Raw genomic sequence first — 16,892 nt, 5'->3', positions numbered from 1 at the left:
CCCATCATAGGGACATGCGTGTGTGTATGTCAGATGTCACACAGATGGGGGTGGCCACGATTAGGGACATGGAGCCTGAGATGCGAATACGCGCTGGGTCCCAAAGGCTGGTGTGTTTACACTCCTGGAGATTTAGGTGGATATTCCTGGGGCCTCCGACTCTAGTGTGGGCATGTTGAATTTGCATGGTAATGGGTGTGGCCACCCCCGCGGTCACTAGGCTTTTGTGCAGATACTTCTGTCATGCGTTTCTGGAGTTGCACTGCTTGGGCGAGAAGACTCCTGGTTTAACATTCCATAGTGTGCCCCGCTGCCAACATCAGGCATTATAGACTCAATATGGACACTTCTAGGTTCACACGGTCAGGTACAGAAACATCTAGGGTCACCAACTGGAATGTGGGTGGTCCTGAGATCACTGAACTGAGGTGTAGACGAAGAATGTGTTTCTAAAGATACACAGGAGGGGCGTCTGGGTGGCTCTGTCGGTTAAGCGTCTGCCTTCGGCTCGGGTCATGATCCCAGGGTCCTGGGATCGAGCCCCGCATCGGGCTCCCTGCTCAGCGGGGAGCCTGCTTCTCCCTCTGCCACTCCCCCTGCTCGTGCTCTCGCTCTCTCTCTCTCTAGGTGAATAAGTATTTAATTTAAAAAAAGGTACAAACTTCAAGTTATAAATAAGTTTGGGGCTGTAATGTACTGCATAGTGACTATGATTATCAATATTGTATATTTGAAAGGTTTTAGGCGAGTAAATCTTGGGGCACCTGGGTGGCTCAGTTGGTTAAACATCTGCCTTCGGCTCAGGTCATGGTCCCAGGGTCCTGGGATCGAGCCCCACATCAGGCTCCCTGCTCAGCGGGGAGTCTGCCTCTCCCTCTGCCCCTCCCCACCTCCACACTCTTGCTCTCTCTCAAATGGATAAAATCTTAAAAAAAAAATAAAGTAGATCTTAAAAGGTCCTATCACAAGAAAAACTTTGTAACTGAGCTGATGCATGTTAACTGAACTTATTGTAATCATTCTGCAATAGCTAAATATCGAATTAGGTTGTATACTTTGAGAACAAATATTACTATATATACTAAAATGAAACACTGGGATACAGTAATATATGGACTTTTTTATTAGTACATCAAATCATAAGATCTTCCATAATTCAAAGTAGTGACAAATGCGAACAGCATTTCAAGATGCCTGGAACCCATACTGGAACATACAAAGTAACAGATTTGGCTAACAGCTACTGCTTTTCCTATCATGATTTGTTGCCAGCATTCGTATTGGGGGGTAAAGCTCAATTTCGGTCCTATGAGTGAAATTTCAGTTCTATTAGTGAAAATAAAGATGTAATATTTTCCTCCATCAGGTTCACAGATACCCCTGATTTCTATCCAGGTTAAGATACCCTGTTTTGGGGGTAAACTCCAGACATAATCAGGACACCTTTGGAAAGCTTGAGAGAGGAGGCAAGACCTCGCTCAAGAATCTCCTCTGCGGTGTAGACAGGCATTGTGGGATGTTGCTTTCCTTGCTGTGTTCCTGGTGGTCGTTGCAGGTTCCCACTTGGGGCGTGGATATTCAGGACCCGCTGATGAGATATTTGAAAACCAGTTTATCAACGCAGGTTCTCGTTTTCCCGACAGCAAACAGCTTCCGAGATGTATCAGACTGCCAGCTACCTAAAGTCAAGGACAAAGAAAGTTTTAAAAATACATTTCCCGGGACGCCTGGGTGGCTCAGTCGGTTAAGCGTCTGCCTTCGGCTCAGGTCATGATCCCAGGGTCCGGGGATCGAGTCCCGCGTCGGGCTCCCTGCTCTGCGGGGAGCCTGCTTCTCCCTCTGCCCCTGTCTCTCTCTCTGTCTCTCATGAATAAATAAAAAAAAAATAAATAAAATCTTTAAAAAAAAATACATTTCCCCACTTCCTTCTACTGTAATCATTGTTCACTCAGGTACTGACATTTTTTTTAAAAGATTTTTTTTTTTTTTTATTTTATTTCACAGAGAGACTGAGAAAGCACACGCAGGGGGAGCGGCAGGCTGAGGGAGAAGCAGACTCCCCGCCGAGCAGGGAGCCCGATGTGGGGTTCGATCCCAGGACCCTGGGATCCTGACCTGAGCCGAAGGCAGAAGCTTAACGACTGAGCCACCCAGGCGCCCCTAGAGGGAGAAGCAGGCTTCCCGCGGACCAGGGAGCCCGACATGGGGCTCGATCCCAGGACCCTGGGATTCTGACCTGAGCCGAAGGCAGACGCTTCACCAACTGAGCCACCCAGGCGCCCTGGTACTAACATTTTTGTGACTTTTTCCCCCTACTTCTATTGTGAACCATAACATACAGAAAAATACACAACATCTATGTATGTTTTATAGATGTTCAGTTTAAGGAGTGACAAGAAGGTGTTATTTTTTAATAACTGTAGGATGTTCATTCTCATTGCTGTGTAACTCTCCACTGAGAGTATGCCAGGATTTAACGATCCATTCTGCAGTTATGGATGTTTGGGCTCCGTCTAGCCTGGGGGTACCAACAGTGCCGGCGAGGAATTCTAGTACTTATTTCTTCGGAGCAGCACTGGCTCGCCTGCAGCCCTATACAACGCCTACCCATTTCCCACAGTGGCCATCAGTGTAGAGGGGGTTCCTACCGTTGCACACCCTTCCGGACACTTGGTAGTGCCAGTCATCTTAGTGTTAGCTTGCATTTCCCTGAGAAGCAGATTTTCATGTGCTTGTTAGCCAATCTCCTATTTTCTTTTCCCTACTGATTTATAGGAGCTTTTCAATATCAAGGATACTATATCTAGGGTCTGTAAATAATCTTTGCCCACCGTGATTTGCCATTTCATTTTTTAAAAGGTACCTTTTTTTACTTCTTTTTTTTTTTTTTTAAAGATTTTATTTATTTATTTGAGAGAGAGAGACTGAGAGAGAGAGCACATGAGAGGGGGGAGGGTCAGAGGGAGAAGCAGACTGCCTGCCGAGCAGGGAGCCCGATGCGGGACTCGATCCCGGGACTCCAGGATCATGACCTGAGCCGAAGGCAGTCGCTTAACCAACTGAGCCACCCAGGCGCCCCTTTACTTCTTTTTTTAATGGAAGACTTGGTCTAAAAACCCTGCTAAGCCACTGTCAGAAAGGGACTTTCTCTGACGTGACTTCCTGAGGATGAAAAGTCCTCCAGCACAGAGAGGTTTGGCTCACTCTGCTGCAGGCAAACTGGCCCCTCACAGCTCCCTCACACACCACGCATGGTTCTGCCTCAGGGCCTGTGTATTTGCTATTCCCTCCATCTCCGTGGAATGCTCTTCCCCTAGATGAACACACACATGCTCTCCCTTGTCTCCTTCAGGTCTCTGCTCAAACATTACCTCAGTGAGCCCTTCGTTGACAACCTTTTTAAAAATTGCAAACTGCCACTCCTGGAATTCCTGATTCTCTTTACCCTACTTTATTTAAAAAAAAAAATGTTCATATCCCTTATTACCTTTACATACACACACACATACACACACCTGTATATGTATATACAATATATTGATTCAAGCTATCTATAGTGAAATGCAAGCTATCAATGTCTATGTATACGTCTATGTATACGTAGTGTATCTGTGGGTATGCTGTGTGTAGGAACTCCTGCATTCATAAGCTGTTTGTTTATTACCTCTTTCTCAATCTAGAAAGGGCCAGGATATTTGCCTGTTTTGTTTGCTCTCTTTCCCGACCCAGAACAATGCCCAGCCCACAGCACATGCTTAATAAACGTTTACTGAGCGCCTCAATGCGCACAACGCTTAAAGCAGGCCCTGACACACGACATCACGTACTTAGTAATGGCTGGCTGACTGAAGTCTTCTCAGTTAATGTAAAAATTTCAAAGGTGAGGGCGCCTGGGTGGCTCAGATGGTTGAGCGTCTGCCTTCGGCTCAGGTCATGATCCTGGGGTCCTGGGATCAGGTCCCGCATCAGGCTCCCTGCTAGGCGGGGAGCCTGCTTCTCCCTCTGCCTCTGCCTCTCTCTCTCTCTCTCTCTCTCTGACTCTCATGAATAAATAAATAAAACATTTTAATAATAAAAAAAAAAATTTCAAAGGTGAAATTTTTCTTTTTCTTAAAGGTGCCCTTTACTCAAACTGTTAGATAAAAAGGCAAATTTACCTGAATGTATTAAGGTGAACAGTTCATTTCATTGTCTTCCACCTACCCAAGAAAAAGAAAAATGACTCAGATACTTGCCTAAGGTTTTCCATTCATTACACTTGGTCTTACCCATTGATTCTTACAGCTACTGGGAGGCAGAGAGGAGTGTTTTGGCCCCAGAGACCTTGTGATTTGGGGGCAGAAAGGGGTACACTGAGAGGGGGTCATGTGGGCTCCGAGAAAGGGCACTGAGGGCCCTGGGCCACACGTTTCCAGACCTCAGAGGCCAGCAGGGTGTGGCGCTGGGAAGCAGCCAGGGGCTGCGACAACGTGTCCGCTGTGCTGATGGGGCAGTCCTGGGGACGGATCTCCTTGGCCAGCCGCCCTTTCTTCTTCAACGTGCAGGCCTCCTGGTACGGTGGCGAGATGGGGGGCTGCGTGGGTGGAGTATACTTGTACTCTGAGCCGTCCTCTAGCTGCAGGGACACATGGTGGGGGGGGGACAGTGAGGACCTGGGAACCTAGGACGGTGCCCCCCCATCTGCCCACTGTTGGTTGGACACTCACGTCCAGTGGGTAACTGCGGTCCGAATCATAGGAGCTTAGGTCCCCACAGGTCACAAATGGCACAATGATGCGAGTGGGACCATCCAATTGGTTGAAATCTGGATCTGACAAGCAGGGAGAAATAAGACAGGACAGGGCTGGGGTGCCTGGGACCAGTTGGGACTCCTTCTACAGCAAGGGTATGGAGTCCTCCCCATGTACCTACCAGCTCCTCCACCGGAAATCCTTCATTTGGTTCAGATCACCTCCTCAGGGAGGGCCTCCATGCTCACCTGTTCTAGAACATCCCCCTCCCCTGCTTTTCTCACATGGCACCTTATGTTCACTTGCGATTCTACCATATGCTGCCTGAACCCTGTCTCACTCAAGTGTGCTCACCTTAAGAGCAGACTCTGTGCCTTTTCCCGCTAGGGACCAGGCTAAAGACTCTCGGGGCAAAACTCCCCCACCGGGGTGGAGTATCCACCTGAGGGCGTGACCGAGTCTTCCTAGGCTAGAATCTTAGGTGGGTGGAATCTCCCCTGGGGCAGGACTCGGGATCCGAGAGTAACCATTAGAGGACTGGGATGAAGATCCTCCTGGGACAAAACATCCATACAGGGGTGGAATTCCCACCCGAGGGTGGGGCTAAGGATCATCTTGGGACAGAAGTTCCATAAAGGGTAAGTTTCCACCAAGGGGTGGGGCCGAGGGCCCTCCCGAGACATAAATTCCAGAAGGGGGCAGAGTCCTCCCCCACCCCCCGCCCCAGGAGGGGCCCAGGGCTCTGGCTCTCACCGTAAGAGTGGTCCAGCAGGGGTTTGGTCAGGTCCGGAAGGAAGCCTTCAGGGGGGTCATAACCCTGACAGACAGCGAAGGCCTCTGTGGGTGGAAGGTGGAGTGAGGGGCGACCACTAGCCGCACCCCGCAGCGAACGCACACCTGAGACCGGCACCCGCCTGCCTGGCCCCCCAGCCCCCTGACCTATGCTGGAGTTCCGGCTGCTTCTGGGCTTGGCACACAGCACGCTGGAGAAGAAGACGCGCAGCTGGCTATAGATCAGGGTCACATCCCGGCCTCGGAAGATCTGCAGGGTAAGGGAACAGAGATGAAGGCACGAGGGTGGCCCTGGAGGACCCCGCTTTAGCCCTCGCCAGGTTCTCCAAGGCTTACCTTGGCTACAAAGCAGCCTCCTGGCTTCAACACGTGTGTAGCAATGTTGAGAGCCTGTGGGCAGGACAAACGGCTAAGGCGGAGGTGGAGACAGGCACGAGGGGTCCAAACTGAGGCAGGGGCAGCCAAGGTTACTCACGGCTAGGAGGAGCTGGGCCTGCATATACTCATCAACATCATGGAGGCCAGTTACTGCGGCAAGAGGAACAGCATTAGGGGGCGCCATCCGGTTCTGGCTAGCTCCTTGTCCCAGACAGGTCGGGATGCTACAAACATTTTCCAGGCTCTCTTACTACTAAGGTTCTGCGTGCAAATTACTATCTGCCAACTGGATGCATGTTCTGGGCTCCTAGCCCTCAGGCACTCATTTTAATTTTCAAAACAACCTTATACACAGGTATCATTGTTATCATTTCTTACCTCCAACCCAAACTGCTCCTTTGAGCACCTGACTCACAGATCAGACTCTGACACGTCCAAGACCAGACTCCTGACCTTCCTCTCCTTACGCCATCTTCCCCATGCCATCTGATCCTTCCAGTTGTTCCAGCCAGAAACCTTTGTACCGTTGACACCCTCCATTCTCTTCTCACAACCACGTTCAAGCATTAGCAAGTCCTGTCGGCTGTACTTGCACAAGAGCTCCTGGATCAATCCTCTCGCCTCATCTCCGCCACCGCCACCCTGGTCATCGCTTGCCTGGGCTACGCTGTGGCCTCCTCCTCCCGCCCTCGCCCCTCACACAGCTCACAGCAGCCAGAGGGGTCCGGTCACAAGTGGAGTCAGCATGGCCCTCCTCTGCTCACAACCCTCTCATGGTTTTCTCTGAGCTCTCATCTCAGGGAAAAAGCCACAGTGCTTACTGTGGCCCCCACAAGGACCCACACAAGGATCTGCCCCCCGCATCCCGCCACCTCTCTGACCTCCCGTCCTACCACTCCCCCCTCGCTCACTCTGATCCAACCACACTGATATCCTCGCGGTTCCTCACACATGCCAAACACCCTCCCACCTCAGGGCCTTTGCACTGGCTGGTCCCTTTGCCTGCACGGTTCGTTCTCCAGATATGCCCCTGGCCTACTCCCTCACCTCTTTTAAGTCTTTGTGCTAAGGTCATGGGGGCCTTCCCATCCACTTTACTTAAAATGCCAACAGGTACTCCCTGTCTCCTTCTCCTTTCCACTGATTTTCCTCATGGTACCTATCATCTCTTCGCATGCTATGTGACTCCATCATTTGTTTCTTTTCCCTCTGCTCCCACTAGAACGTCAGGTCTGTGAGGTCAGATTAGTAGAATTTTTTTTTTTTTAAAGATTCTACTCATTTATTTGAGAGAGAGAGAATGAGAGAGAGCACATGAGAGGGGGGAGGGTCAGAGGGAGAAGCAGACTCCCCGCCGAGCAGGGAGCCGGATGCGGGACTCGATCCCGGGACTCCAGGATCATGACCTGAACCGAAGGCAGTCGCTTAACCAACTGAGCCACCCAGGCGCCCAGATTAGTAGAATTTTATTCACAAATGTTTTCCCCACTTGTAGAACAGTACCCGACACACAACAGGTGCTCGATAAATGTGCACCGAGTGAACGGCTGACTGGAGAACAGGAATGAGCAGCACCACAGAAAGAGAGAGTTGCAGATGAGAGGTGAGCAAAGGGAAAGGTAGATAGCAGCCAGACCGAAGTGGCAGGGTACGGAGACGGAGGGGACAGAGGCAGAGATCAGGAAGCAGGGGCAGGGAGAAACTGCTAGATGTGGGAGAGGTGAGGGACAGCTGAGAGCAGGGGGAGGCAGGGAGTAGCTGAAGTGGTGAAAGAAGCCAACAGGGGGCGCCTGGGTGGCTCAGTCGGTTCAGTGTCCGACTCTTGATTTCGGCTCAGGTCATGACTTCAGGGTCGTGAGATCGAGCCCCGCGCCACGTGCTAGGCGTGCAGCCTGCTTAAGATTCTCCCTTTCCCTCTGGCCCCACCTCTCTTAAAAAAAAAAAAAAGGAAATAAAGAGAGAAGCCAGCAGATGTGGGAGCCACAGAGAAGGACGCCCACAGGGCTCCCGCCGGGCCTCCCGACCCCTGCTGCTTACCGTCAGGAGCCCCGTCGCACACCACTAGGTCCGCTGGGCGGCCCTCAAAGTGCTGGATGATCTCCTTGGCAGTGGACAGCTACAGAAGAGAGGGAAGACGAGTGGTCCCGGGCCCCCCCGTCCGCAGCCCTCTAACCCCGCCTGCCCAGGGCCCTAGCCAGCAACCCTGGGGCAGCCAAACCCTCAGGCTTCACTGGTCTAACACCGGGTTCCATCTCTGGGGACCCAGTCCCATCATTTCTGGCTGGCTGAAATGATGACCGGCTGGTTCTGTTTCTCCACTGTGACACTCTCTCTGTCTTTCTCTTCCACTCTCCGTAGCTGCCAGGTTTGGAGGGGCTCTCACCCGGGATACACCCCAACACCCCCAGCCACGCTCTTACCTGGGTGATGTCCCCTTGGATCTGTAACACACCTGGTAATGGAGCCATAGCCTGAAGGTCCACGGCCACCACATGGCCAGAACCCTGGCCCCTGTGGACAACATGGCCCACGTCAGCCCAGTTGTCACTCCTGACTCATCCCTGACCTGGCCTGCCCTCCCAGCTGCCCCATCTGGGAGCCTACACTCACCCAATTTTCTGGCTCAGCACCTGGCTCCAGCTGCCCGGGGCTGCGCACAGGTCAACTGCCCGTGTCACACCTGAGCACACACAGGGACATGCAGTGGTCAGTTGCACCCACCTCTCCAACCCTGAGCCCTGCAAAGGTCACCCCTCTCCCCTGGGGGAGCACCCACATCTCTCCGTGCCCAACTCCTTCCAAGTCACCTGCCCCTCTTCCTGCCCCATCCCTGCCCCGCAGACCCTCCAAGTCAGCCCACCTACCACAGGAAGCTCTGCCGACATGGCCCACTTGTCTATTCCCTTTGCCCACCCCATCCCCCGGTGACTCGCCCGCCAGGTGGGGACCTTGGAAGAGGTGGAATTCCTCGTCAAGTTGTAGCAGCTTGAAGGCACTGCGGGCACGCCAGCCATTCTCCTTGGCCAGGCGGTAGTAGACATCCCGCTTGTCCTTTGATGTCCGTCCCATCTCACACGCTGTCTGCCCAGGGACCTGCCAACAGTAAGCTGATGCTGCCCTGTATCAGTAACTGGGGGAGTGGGCTACCATCTATGCCTGCAGGGCAGTGAGAACCACACAAACCGCCCCAGGACCCCCAGGACAGCTCACTCAGCAGATGGGGAAAGTGGAGCCCAGTCCCTGACCCCACTGACCTCACAAGGCCGAGGGACTCCATCACTGAGCACTAAGGCTTCATTGCTCACCCCACAGAACCCGCCCTGCTCACTCCACAGACTCCCCCACTCACCCCCACAGATCCCCAAACCCAACACTTATAGATGACCCATTGCCGACCCTGTGGGCCTCCCACTGCTGCCCACCCATACTCCACACATCAAGCCCCGTGACACTCGCCCACCTCACCCCCATTAAGATCTCACTGACCATCTCCCCAGCTGTCTTCACGGCCCCTAAATTCATACACCCCTATCAGCCTTGCTCTCACCCCCAGTATCCTAATACTACCTCATGGTACTCCTCACCCCCTTAATCTCTCCCCACCCCATTCCCCATTAATAAATGATTAGTCCCCCACTAACTCCTTTATTACTACATCCTTACCAACCTCCATTAATGCGTAGAGGATCATGGCCTATTAGTTCCCCATTAAGCTCTCAACTACTATGATTTATCAGCTCCCATTAACCCAGCCCTCCAACTGATCCCTCATTGATCTCACCGTTAGCCCCCTGTAACCCCTTCATTACCACACATGTTAATCCCTGATGATCACACATCAGTTCGCCCACCTTGCCCCCTCAATAATCACTTGATGATCACACCCCAGCAGCTTACTATTACCCTCTCTTTGCTCACTGTTCCCATTAATTCCTCAGTTATCATGCCATGACTCCCCAAAACCCTTTGACTACAACACACCTACCTCTCATTCACTTTTCCTTGATCATGACTCCCACTGGCTTCAATTATTCCCTCCATAGCTTCACCATTATTCTTTGGATTACCATTGTCCCACCGCTCTTCATTAACTTAATATCATACCTCAACAGTCCCCCAGGGATCACGCCCCCATCCGCCTCCCACTACCTTCTTTCTAGCTGCCCACTCTACCACCCCTTCATTCATCAATGAACACACCGCTGGCCCCCATGAACACGTTGACTAAAACACTCCTATCAGCCCCCATTGATTCCCGATAGCACGCCCATCAGACCTCCAGTACTTTCATGCGACCCACGCCCCTCTCCCATTAACAGCCCTCTGGCCACGCTCCCGGTCTCGCATCATTACCTCAAAGCCCATGTCCCCACTGGGACCACCAGACCCCATTCAAGGAGGCTCCGCCGGTATCTGAAGCCCTGCACTGCCCCCCGCCCCCCGTCCACCCCGCACAGCGGTTCCCTTCCAGACAAACCTTGGGTCTGGAGCCCAACCGGCACCAGCCGCCCAGACTACGCGGCTGCAGCACGGAAGGCGAACTTCCCTCCTTCCCTCGCCGGCGGGACAGCGCAGGCGTGCCTCAGCTGTCTCGGCCCGGACCCACGTCCTCCGCGCCCCAGGGCCTACCTTAGCTTTCGGGGTGGGGAGGAGGGGGACGAGGAGACCGGTCCGTGAGCAGCCCGAGCCGCGGCGAGAGCGCAGACCCGCCAGAAATCGTAAGGCTTCAGCTTGTGCTCTTAGCCCGAAAGCCTGACGCGCATGCCTACGGACCCCCGCAGCGTGGCGAGCCTGTCATCGTGGAACGCGAAGGCTCCGGCGCGGCGCGGCGCGGCGCGGACCCCACCTGAACGTACAACGTGAGTCCCCGTCATCTTGTGTCGACGTAGTTCCTCTCGCGGACTGCCGATCCCAGCATGCAACGGGCCCGACCCCAGCTGCTGAAGTCGCGCACAAACGTCGCGAGGCGGTCAGAACCGACTCTTCTTTTGTTCCGAGGCTACGATGGATTTTGCTCCCCGCCCCTCCGTTTTTGGACCGGCGTGTTCACTGGGGACTACATTTCCCAAGACGCAACGGGCACGGCGGAACCCATTCCTTTTACGCGAGCCGCGAAGTGAAATTACAGCTGGCGTCGGGAACGTGAGAGTTAGGAGGATGCGTTAATTAAGTGCGCTGGAGCGCGGAAGCCGGTCTGTGGCAAGATGCGGATCCACTTCAGCTCACTGATAGCGCTGCTCGACTTGCACGCTTTCAGAGCTTCAGTTTCTCCCTCTGTAAAATGGGGATAATAAGTAGTATGGCTTCACAGAGTTATTGGGAGGATTTGAATAGGTTAGCTCAGCACAGTGTCTGTCCTTTTGTAATTCTGTGTTCTTCAAACGTTTTTAACTTCGATCCACTGAAAAAGACTGCGTCGCGACCCGGTGCACAAGTAAATACAGTAATGGAAACATTCGTTAAAGCGTTTACCATGTGCCAAGCACCTATTCTAAGTGCTCTGGTAAATGGCTAACAACCGGCTCTTTGGGCGGGGGCTGGGGGGCTGGGGGGCTGGGGGGTGGGGAGGAAGCCTTGATGTCTCACATTTGCCAATTTTCCATGATTTCCATACCATCATCTTGTCAGATTTTAAAATTACCAACGTGTAGTCACGGGACACAGAGTTTGGAAGAGATGCAGTAGTGCACCATTATGTAATATTTCTACCATACCGTTCAAATAGGGGTAAATGACCTCAAGAGCGTAGAGAATAGTGAAATGTAGTAAAATAATCAGGAAGTGACGAGTTTTGAGTATCCCCTTTGAAATAATCTAATTTATTTTTTGTTAGATTTTATTTATTTATTTGACAGAGAGAGACATAGCGAGAGAGGGAACACAAGCAGGGGGAGTAGGAGAGGGAAGAAACAGGCTTCCCGCCGAGCAGGGAGCCCAATGCGGGGCTCGATCCCAGGACCCCGGGATCATGACCTGAGCCGAAGGCAGACGCTTAACGACTGTGCCACCCAGGCGTCCCTTAAATAATCTAATTTATTTAATTGTAAGTTTATATTATTTCATTTTAAATAATAGCTGTTTAACAACTGGTTCGCGAAATTCCTGAAAATTGAACAAGCAGTCTGCAAACCTGTGCGAGGCTCCAGTGCACTGCTGGATTCTTTCCTTGAACTCATTTTAATCCTAATAACAACCATCTGAAGTAGTTTCTGTAACTATCCCCGGTTTATAGATATACAGGGAGGCTATATATTACATTAGGTGTATAAACATATGCTGCTTAATATGTATGTGATTATATAGAAATATAGTGATGTATAGTATTTATTGGTGTATAGGTTATATATTAGTAGGAAATTAAATGAATATAAATATACTGTTACATGTAAATATAAGAAAAATATAATAATATATTTATGCATTTGTATAGAGTATATATAAAATACACATATCTTATGCATATGACTTTTAAATGTATGTACTGCTATATATAAATATACTGCCATCTATATACATTTACTTACTAAAGTAACTGTACTAAATTAAACATACTATTATATGTGTAAATATATGGTGTTATGTCAGGTGGTGATAAAAGCTATGAAGAATAACAAAGTAGGGTGAAAGGGATGGAGAGTAACAGAGGGGTCGAGTTGCTTTTATTTTATTTTTAAAAAAATTATTTATTTATTTGAGAGAGAGAGCGCGGCGCACGAGCAGGGGGAAGGGAAAAAGGAGGGGGGAGAAGCAGACTCCCAGCAAAGCAGGGAGCCCTAGGCGGGGCTCGATCCCAGGACCCCGGGATCATGACCCCAGCCGAAGGCAGACGTTTAACCGACTGAGCCACCCAGGCGCCCCTGAGTTGCTCTTTTAGACAGCGTAGTCAGGGAAGACTCCTCTGAGGAGGTGGCATTTGAGCTGCGACCTAAAGGGAAACGCACCCTAGGAATATTTGGAGGAAGAGCATTCGAGGCACAGGCAACACCAGGTGCAAAGACCCTGAAGTGAGACCAAGCTTGGTGAGTATTCAAAGAACTGCAAGGATTGATTCATCATTCCTTAGAAATACTGAGCTTCACTAGGCAGGAATTTTGTTCTGTCTTGTTTGCTGCTGCCTCCTGGCTCTAGGACAGGGCCCGGCACACAGGTGGCATTCAGTAGACATATGTTGAATCCACCCTTTTGTTGCTTTGCTCCTTTATTCTTTCCTCAGTGGTGCGTTCTGCATTTATGCGGGGGCCCTGGGAGGTGTAGACAGACGGGCAGAGACAGGAAGAGAAGCACTTCCCAGAGGAGTCCCATAGAGCCGGGGAGGAAGCAAGAGCTGATCAGCAGCGCTCCAGGGCCTTGTGGGGGGCGGTGGGAACACGGCTCCCCTGCGGAGGTGAGCAAGGGTGAGAAAGCAAGGGTTCAAGTCACCTGGCCGCTCGCTGCTCCACAGAGGGGAGGGGGTGCCAGGCATTGGGGGCCCATGTTCACCCTGTGGGATGCTTCCCACGTCCTGTTTTCTTGCCTCTCACAAAGAGGATGTTTAATTTTTTTGCAAAGCAACTTGCTTCCTCCAGCAGGGCTGGGGGACTTGGGGGACGGGATCCAGGCTCTGAACTCCCCAGGCTTTTCCCGAAGTAGGGTGTCGGCCTGCAGCTCCCACCCGGCACCCCACTGAGTGTAAAGGTGTCCTCCCTCAGCCTCCTGAAGAGGTCAAGGCGCGGGGAGCTGCCAGGCCAGCTCTGTACCGCGGAGGGCATCTTACCGGGGGAGGGAAAGACGGGGGTGGTCCAGGTGCAGGGGACCAGACACAGACTCAAAAAGCCTTGCTGCCCAGGGGCTGCTTTGAGGGACGGAAGAGTCTCTCAGCGGGGAGCCTGCATGAAAGGAGAGATTAGAATCCTAAATGGAGCCCAGTGGGGGGTTGCTTTCACAGGCGGAGAAGAATTCATTAATTCCTTTCACAAATATGTTATTGAGCAATTATGGTGGGTCAGGCATTGTTCTAAGTGCTTTACCTGTATTAATTCATTCAGTCTTCCCAGGGCCCTAAGAGTTTGATGTTATTCTGCCCCGGGGAAAGCGGAGACCCCGAGGTTTCAGAACTTGCCCCAGGCCACACAGCTAGTAAGTGGCAGAGCTGGGAAAGCTCACGCTGTTAACTGCTTGGCTCTGTGGCTCCCTCCCTTGAAGGCTGCTGAGCAGTGACCTGTTTTAATGAAAAGCAGGGATCTGCTTATAAGAACCCACAGGAACCCAAACCGACTTCTAATAGACTCGATCGCAATCCCAAATGTCACACAAGGGTCTGCTTTACCGAACCCACAAAAGCCTTAAATGACCCCGCGAAAGGACCTTAACTTCGATGAACTAACAAAGCCTTCTTATCCCTGGCACAGACTCAAGGCCTCGGTCAAGCTTAAAGACATCTGTTCCTTCTAAAGCAAGCTGCCCTCCCTCCGCAGCCAGATTTCACTTTCCCTTTGTTTTTCCTCCTACCAGCATATGTTGAACACTTGCCGTTTGCCCTGAAACTTAGCTAAGCTATGGGGCGCGGGGCTGGATGAGGGTTTGTCCCTCCCCTAGAAGAGGTCACTTGGCAGAAATAAAAATAAAAATGATGATAAGAGGACACTCGATACGTGACATTTATTGAGCACCTGCTGTGTGCCTGATGGCCCGGCCCTGGGCAATGCTGGAGGGCCTAAGAAGGCCCTGTGAGGGCAGGGGAATGAATGATCAGGGCAGGAAACTGCTGCTGGGATGTGGTGGGTGGGGGCATCTGTTTTTTTGTCCAAGGTACACTAGTTCTTTGGACAGGACGCTTCATCTTTTCTTGAAATCTAGACACCTGCCTAGCCACCTCTCCCCCTCGCCAGCCCCCCCCCGCCCCCCAACACGCATACCATAGCTATGTAGGCCAAGGCCTCTGCTGACAGGTGTCTCTTTCCCTGGCTGGTCTGTAGCACAGATGTGTAATGGCTCGGGGCGGGGGGGAGGGGGGCGGAGAAGGTGGAATATGAGAGGAGAGAGAGACAGCAGAATAGGCTGGGATAGACAAGGGAAGTGTGTGTGTGTGTGTGTGTGTGTGTGTTTGGATATCCTCGGTGTATGTCATCTGCCTGTACATGTTCTCAGCCTCAAACACACACATGTGAGCTCCACCCACATCGTGCTGTGTAGCTTACCTCGCTGTATCTTGAATCTATGACCGCCTGGCCAACTCGTGTGTTTTACCTGTGGCCCCTGCATGCCTTGCTGAGGTCTGCTTCTGCAGTTCATCTGCATGGGGTTGCGTGTGTATGTCCCTGGGGCGTTTCTGTGTCTCCTTTGTAACGCTCATGGGTGCCGAGTGTGTTTATGTGTCTCGCCCGGACGTGCGTGTCTCCTGTGTCCGTGTGTCTTTCTTCTCTGCCGCCGTATTTGTGTCTGGTTGTGGTGAGCGACTGTGTGTGCGCGCCCCATGGGTGTTTCTCTTGGGGCCACTGTATGTGTCCTATCTGGTTCCTTTGTTTCCTCTTCATGTTCCTTTGAGATGTAGTTTCTGGATTTCCTCTTCATCCCGATAGTTCAGTGTCCTCTCCGCATCCCTGCCTTTCCTGTCCACGCGCCTGTATTTATTGTGAATTCACAACGCGCTCCCTGCACGTTTCTTCTGACTTGATTTGCGACCGGCTGTCTGTGTTCATGGCTGTGCGCAGCTGTCTGCGTGACCGGGATGGTGTGTGGGTGCATGACGGCAGCTTCTTTGTACGGTCGTGCCTGCCCGTGAATGCCCCTCTCTGTGACGAGAGAGCCCTGTGTGGTCACCCGGGCTCACGAGTTCACACGTGAGTTCGCATGCACAGAGGTATCATCATAGAGCCTGAATCTGGACATGGGCCTTCAGGATTGTCTGAAGCTGGAATCATCTGTACGAGAGACACTGTTCCCCAACCCCCGCCGCCGCACCCCCGTCTGATGTCGACAGCTGTGTGAAGTCCTATTCGTGTGCTCCCTGGGGTAGGGCTGCCAAGTCTGTGCGGGATGATAGCTGTGAGTCTGGAGTGGCTGGAAATCAGCGTGGGCCTGCCCTGTGTCCATGTGTGGGTGGTGATACCTTGTCGTGGCAGGTCACTTGGTGCAGCTGTGAGCATGTGAGTGTCCCAAGGCCTGGGCGCCCCAGGTGCGGGCTCTGTGTGTTCATCTGTCAGCCTGTATTCTCTGTGTGCGGCTGTGGGTCTGCGCGCAAGTGTGCACTTCTGCGGGCGGTGGTGGGTCGGCCTCCGATTCTGAGCCCTGGATGGGGTTGTGATCCCTGAGCGCGCAGGAGGCTCTCTCCTGCTGGGGGGAAGTAAACGCCCCGTCCCTTACCCTCCTCCGACTGACTGCGGGTAGGGTGGGGGCATCTAGGCCAGCTTTGAAGCCCCAGCCAGCCCCTGGCCTTTCCGGGAATTCTCTGCTCCCCGAGGCGGGGGGGTGGGCAGGAGGGTGAAGAGGCCCGGACAGAGGCCTCTTGTCCACCGGGACCTCAAGCAGCTGGGCCTGGACCCCAAGTCCAATCCGCCTGACTCTGTGCAGGAGACACATGCCTTGCCTGGGACAGACATGCCTGTCACATGCTTGGATGGGAGTGAACAGACGGACCCACATATAAGGCAGACACACAGACAGTGGGGCTCCTTGGTTAGGGTGTGGACAGGCCCCACCCAAAGCCTGGGCTGGGGTCCAGGACTTTAGGGCGTGCCTTGTTTGCAGACAGTGTAGATCCGCACTCCCCACCCAACCACAAATGTCCCCCCGCCTCTCTCTGGGGACCCCCAAGATCTAAGGTCCGTTTTTGGCTAGGCCAGGCTATCTCTCTCTATATCTGAGGTCAGTCTATAGTGGGTTGGCTCTGCCTGTCCCTGTCCCTGTCCCCTTGCTGCTCTCAGGCCTGTCCATCCACCCTGTCTGCCCCTCTGCCTGAATCAGCCTCTCTCGACCTATTGTCATCTGTCCCTCTAGGTGTCTCCCTGCCTCAAC

At 52.5% G+C, this 16,892-nt stretch overlaps 1 protein-coding gene across 9 annotated transcripts; it reads right to left on the bottom strand.

Moving 5' to 3' along the window:
• Positions 1-1,108: 1,108 nt before the first annotated feature.
• On the bottom strand, positions 1,109-10,815 carry FTSJ1 (FtsJ RNA 2'-O-methyltransferase 1). 9 transcript variants are annotated; one of them, XM_064574013.1, is made up of 13 exons: positions 10,530-10,815; positions 8,834-9,007; positions 8,511-8,580; positions 8,321-8,411; positions 7,938-8,016; positions 5,998-6,050; positions 5,859-5,912; positions 5,670-5,772; positions 5,484-5,567; positions 4,707-4,804; positions 4,418-4,615; positions 4,158-4,199; positions 1,109-1,679 (listed from the first exon to the last, which is right to left on the bottom strand). In XM_064574013.1, the coding sequence occupies exons 2-12, from the start codon at positions 8,967-8,969 to the stop codon at positions 4,167-4,169; spliced, it is 999 nt and encodes a 332-aa protein (XP_064430083.1). In that variant the 5' UTR covers positions 8,970-9,007; positions 10,530-10,815; the 3' UTR covers positions 1,109-1,679; positions 4,158-4,166. The 9 variants fall into 9 exon arrangements, with proteins under 9 accessions (XP_064430083.1, XP_064430082.1, XP_064430080.1 ...); XM_064574012.1 differs by having other exon boundaries at positions 4,707-4,810; positions 8,834-8,993; XM_064574010.1 differs by having other exon boundaries at positions 4,707-4,810; positions 10,530-10,814.
• Positions 10,816-16,892: the final 6,077 nt, after the last annotated feature.

This window comes from Mirounga angustirostris, unplaced genomic scaffold (assembly GCF_029215605.1).
Source record: "Mirounga angustirostris isolate CCGP_5_RB_7025 unplaced genomic scaffold, mMirAng1.0.hap1 SCAF_11, whole genome shotgun sequence".
Taxonomy (NCBI): domain Eukaryota; kingdom Metazoa; phylum Chordata; class Mammalia; order Carnivora; family Phocidae; genus Mirounga; species Mirounga angustirostris.
This window is presented reverse-complemented; position numbering and strand designations above follow the sequence as displayed.

Coding starts and splice junctions, on each gene's coding strand:
- FTSJ1 (XM_064574012.1), bottom strand. CDS start 8,969: ATGGGACGGACATCAAAGGACAAGCGGGATGTCTACTACCGCCTGGCC. Junction 8,581..8,833: donor CCAAGGTCCCCACCTGGCGG/GCGAGTCACCGG, acceptor GTGTGTGCTCAG/GTGTGACACGGGCAGTTGAC. Junction 4,811..5,483: donor CCTGCTGGACCACTCTTACG/GTGAGAGCCAGA, acceptor CCTGCTTGTCAG/ATCCAGATTTCAACCAATTG.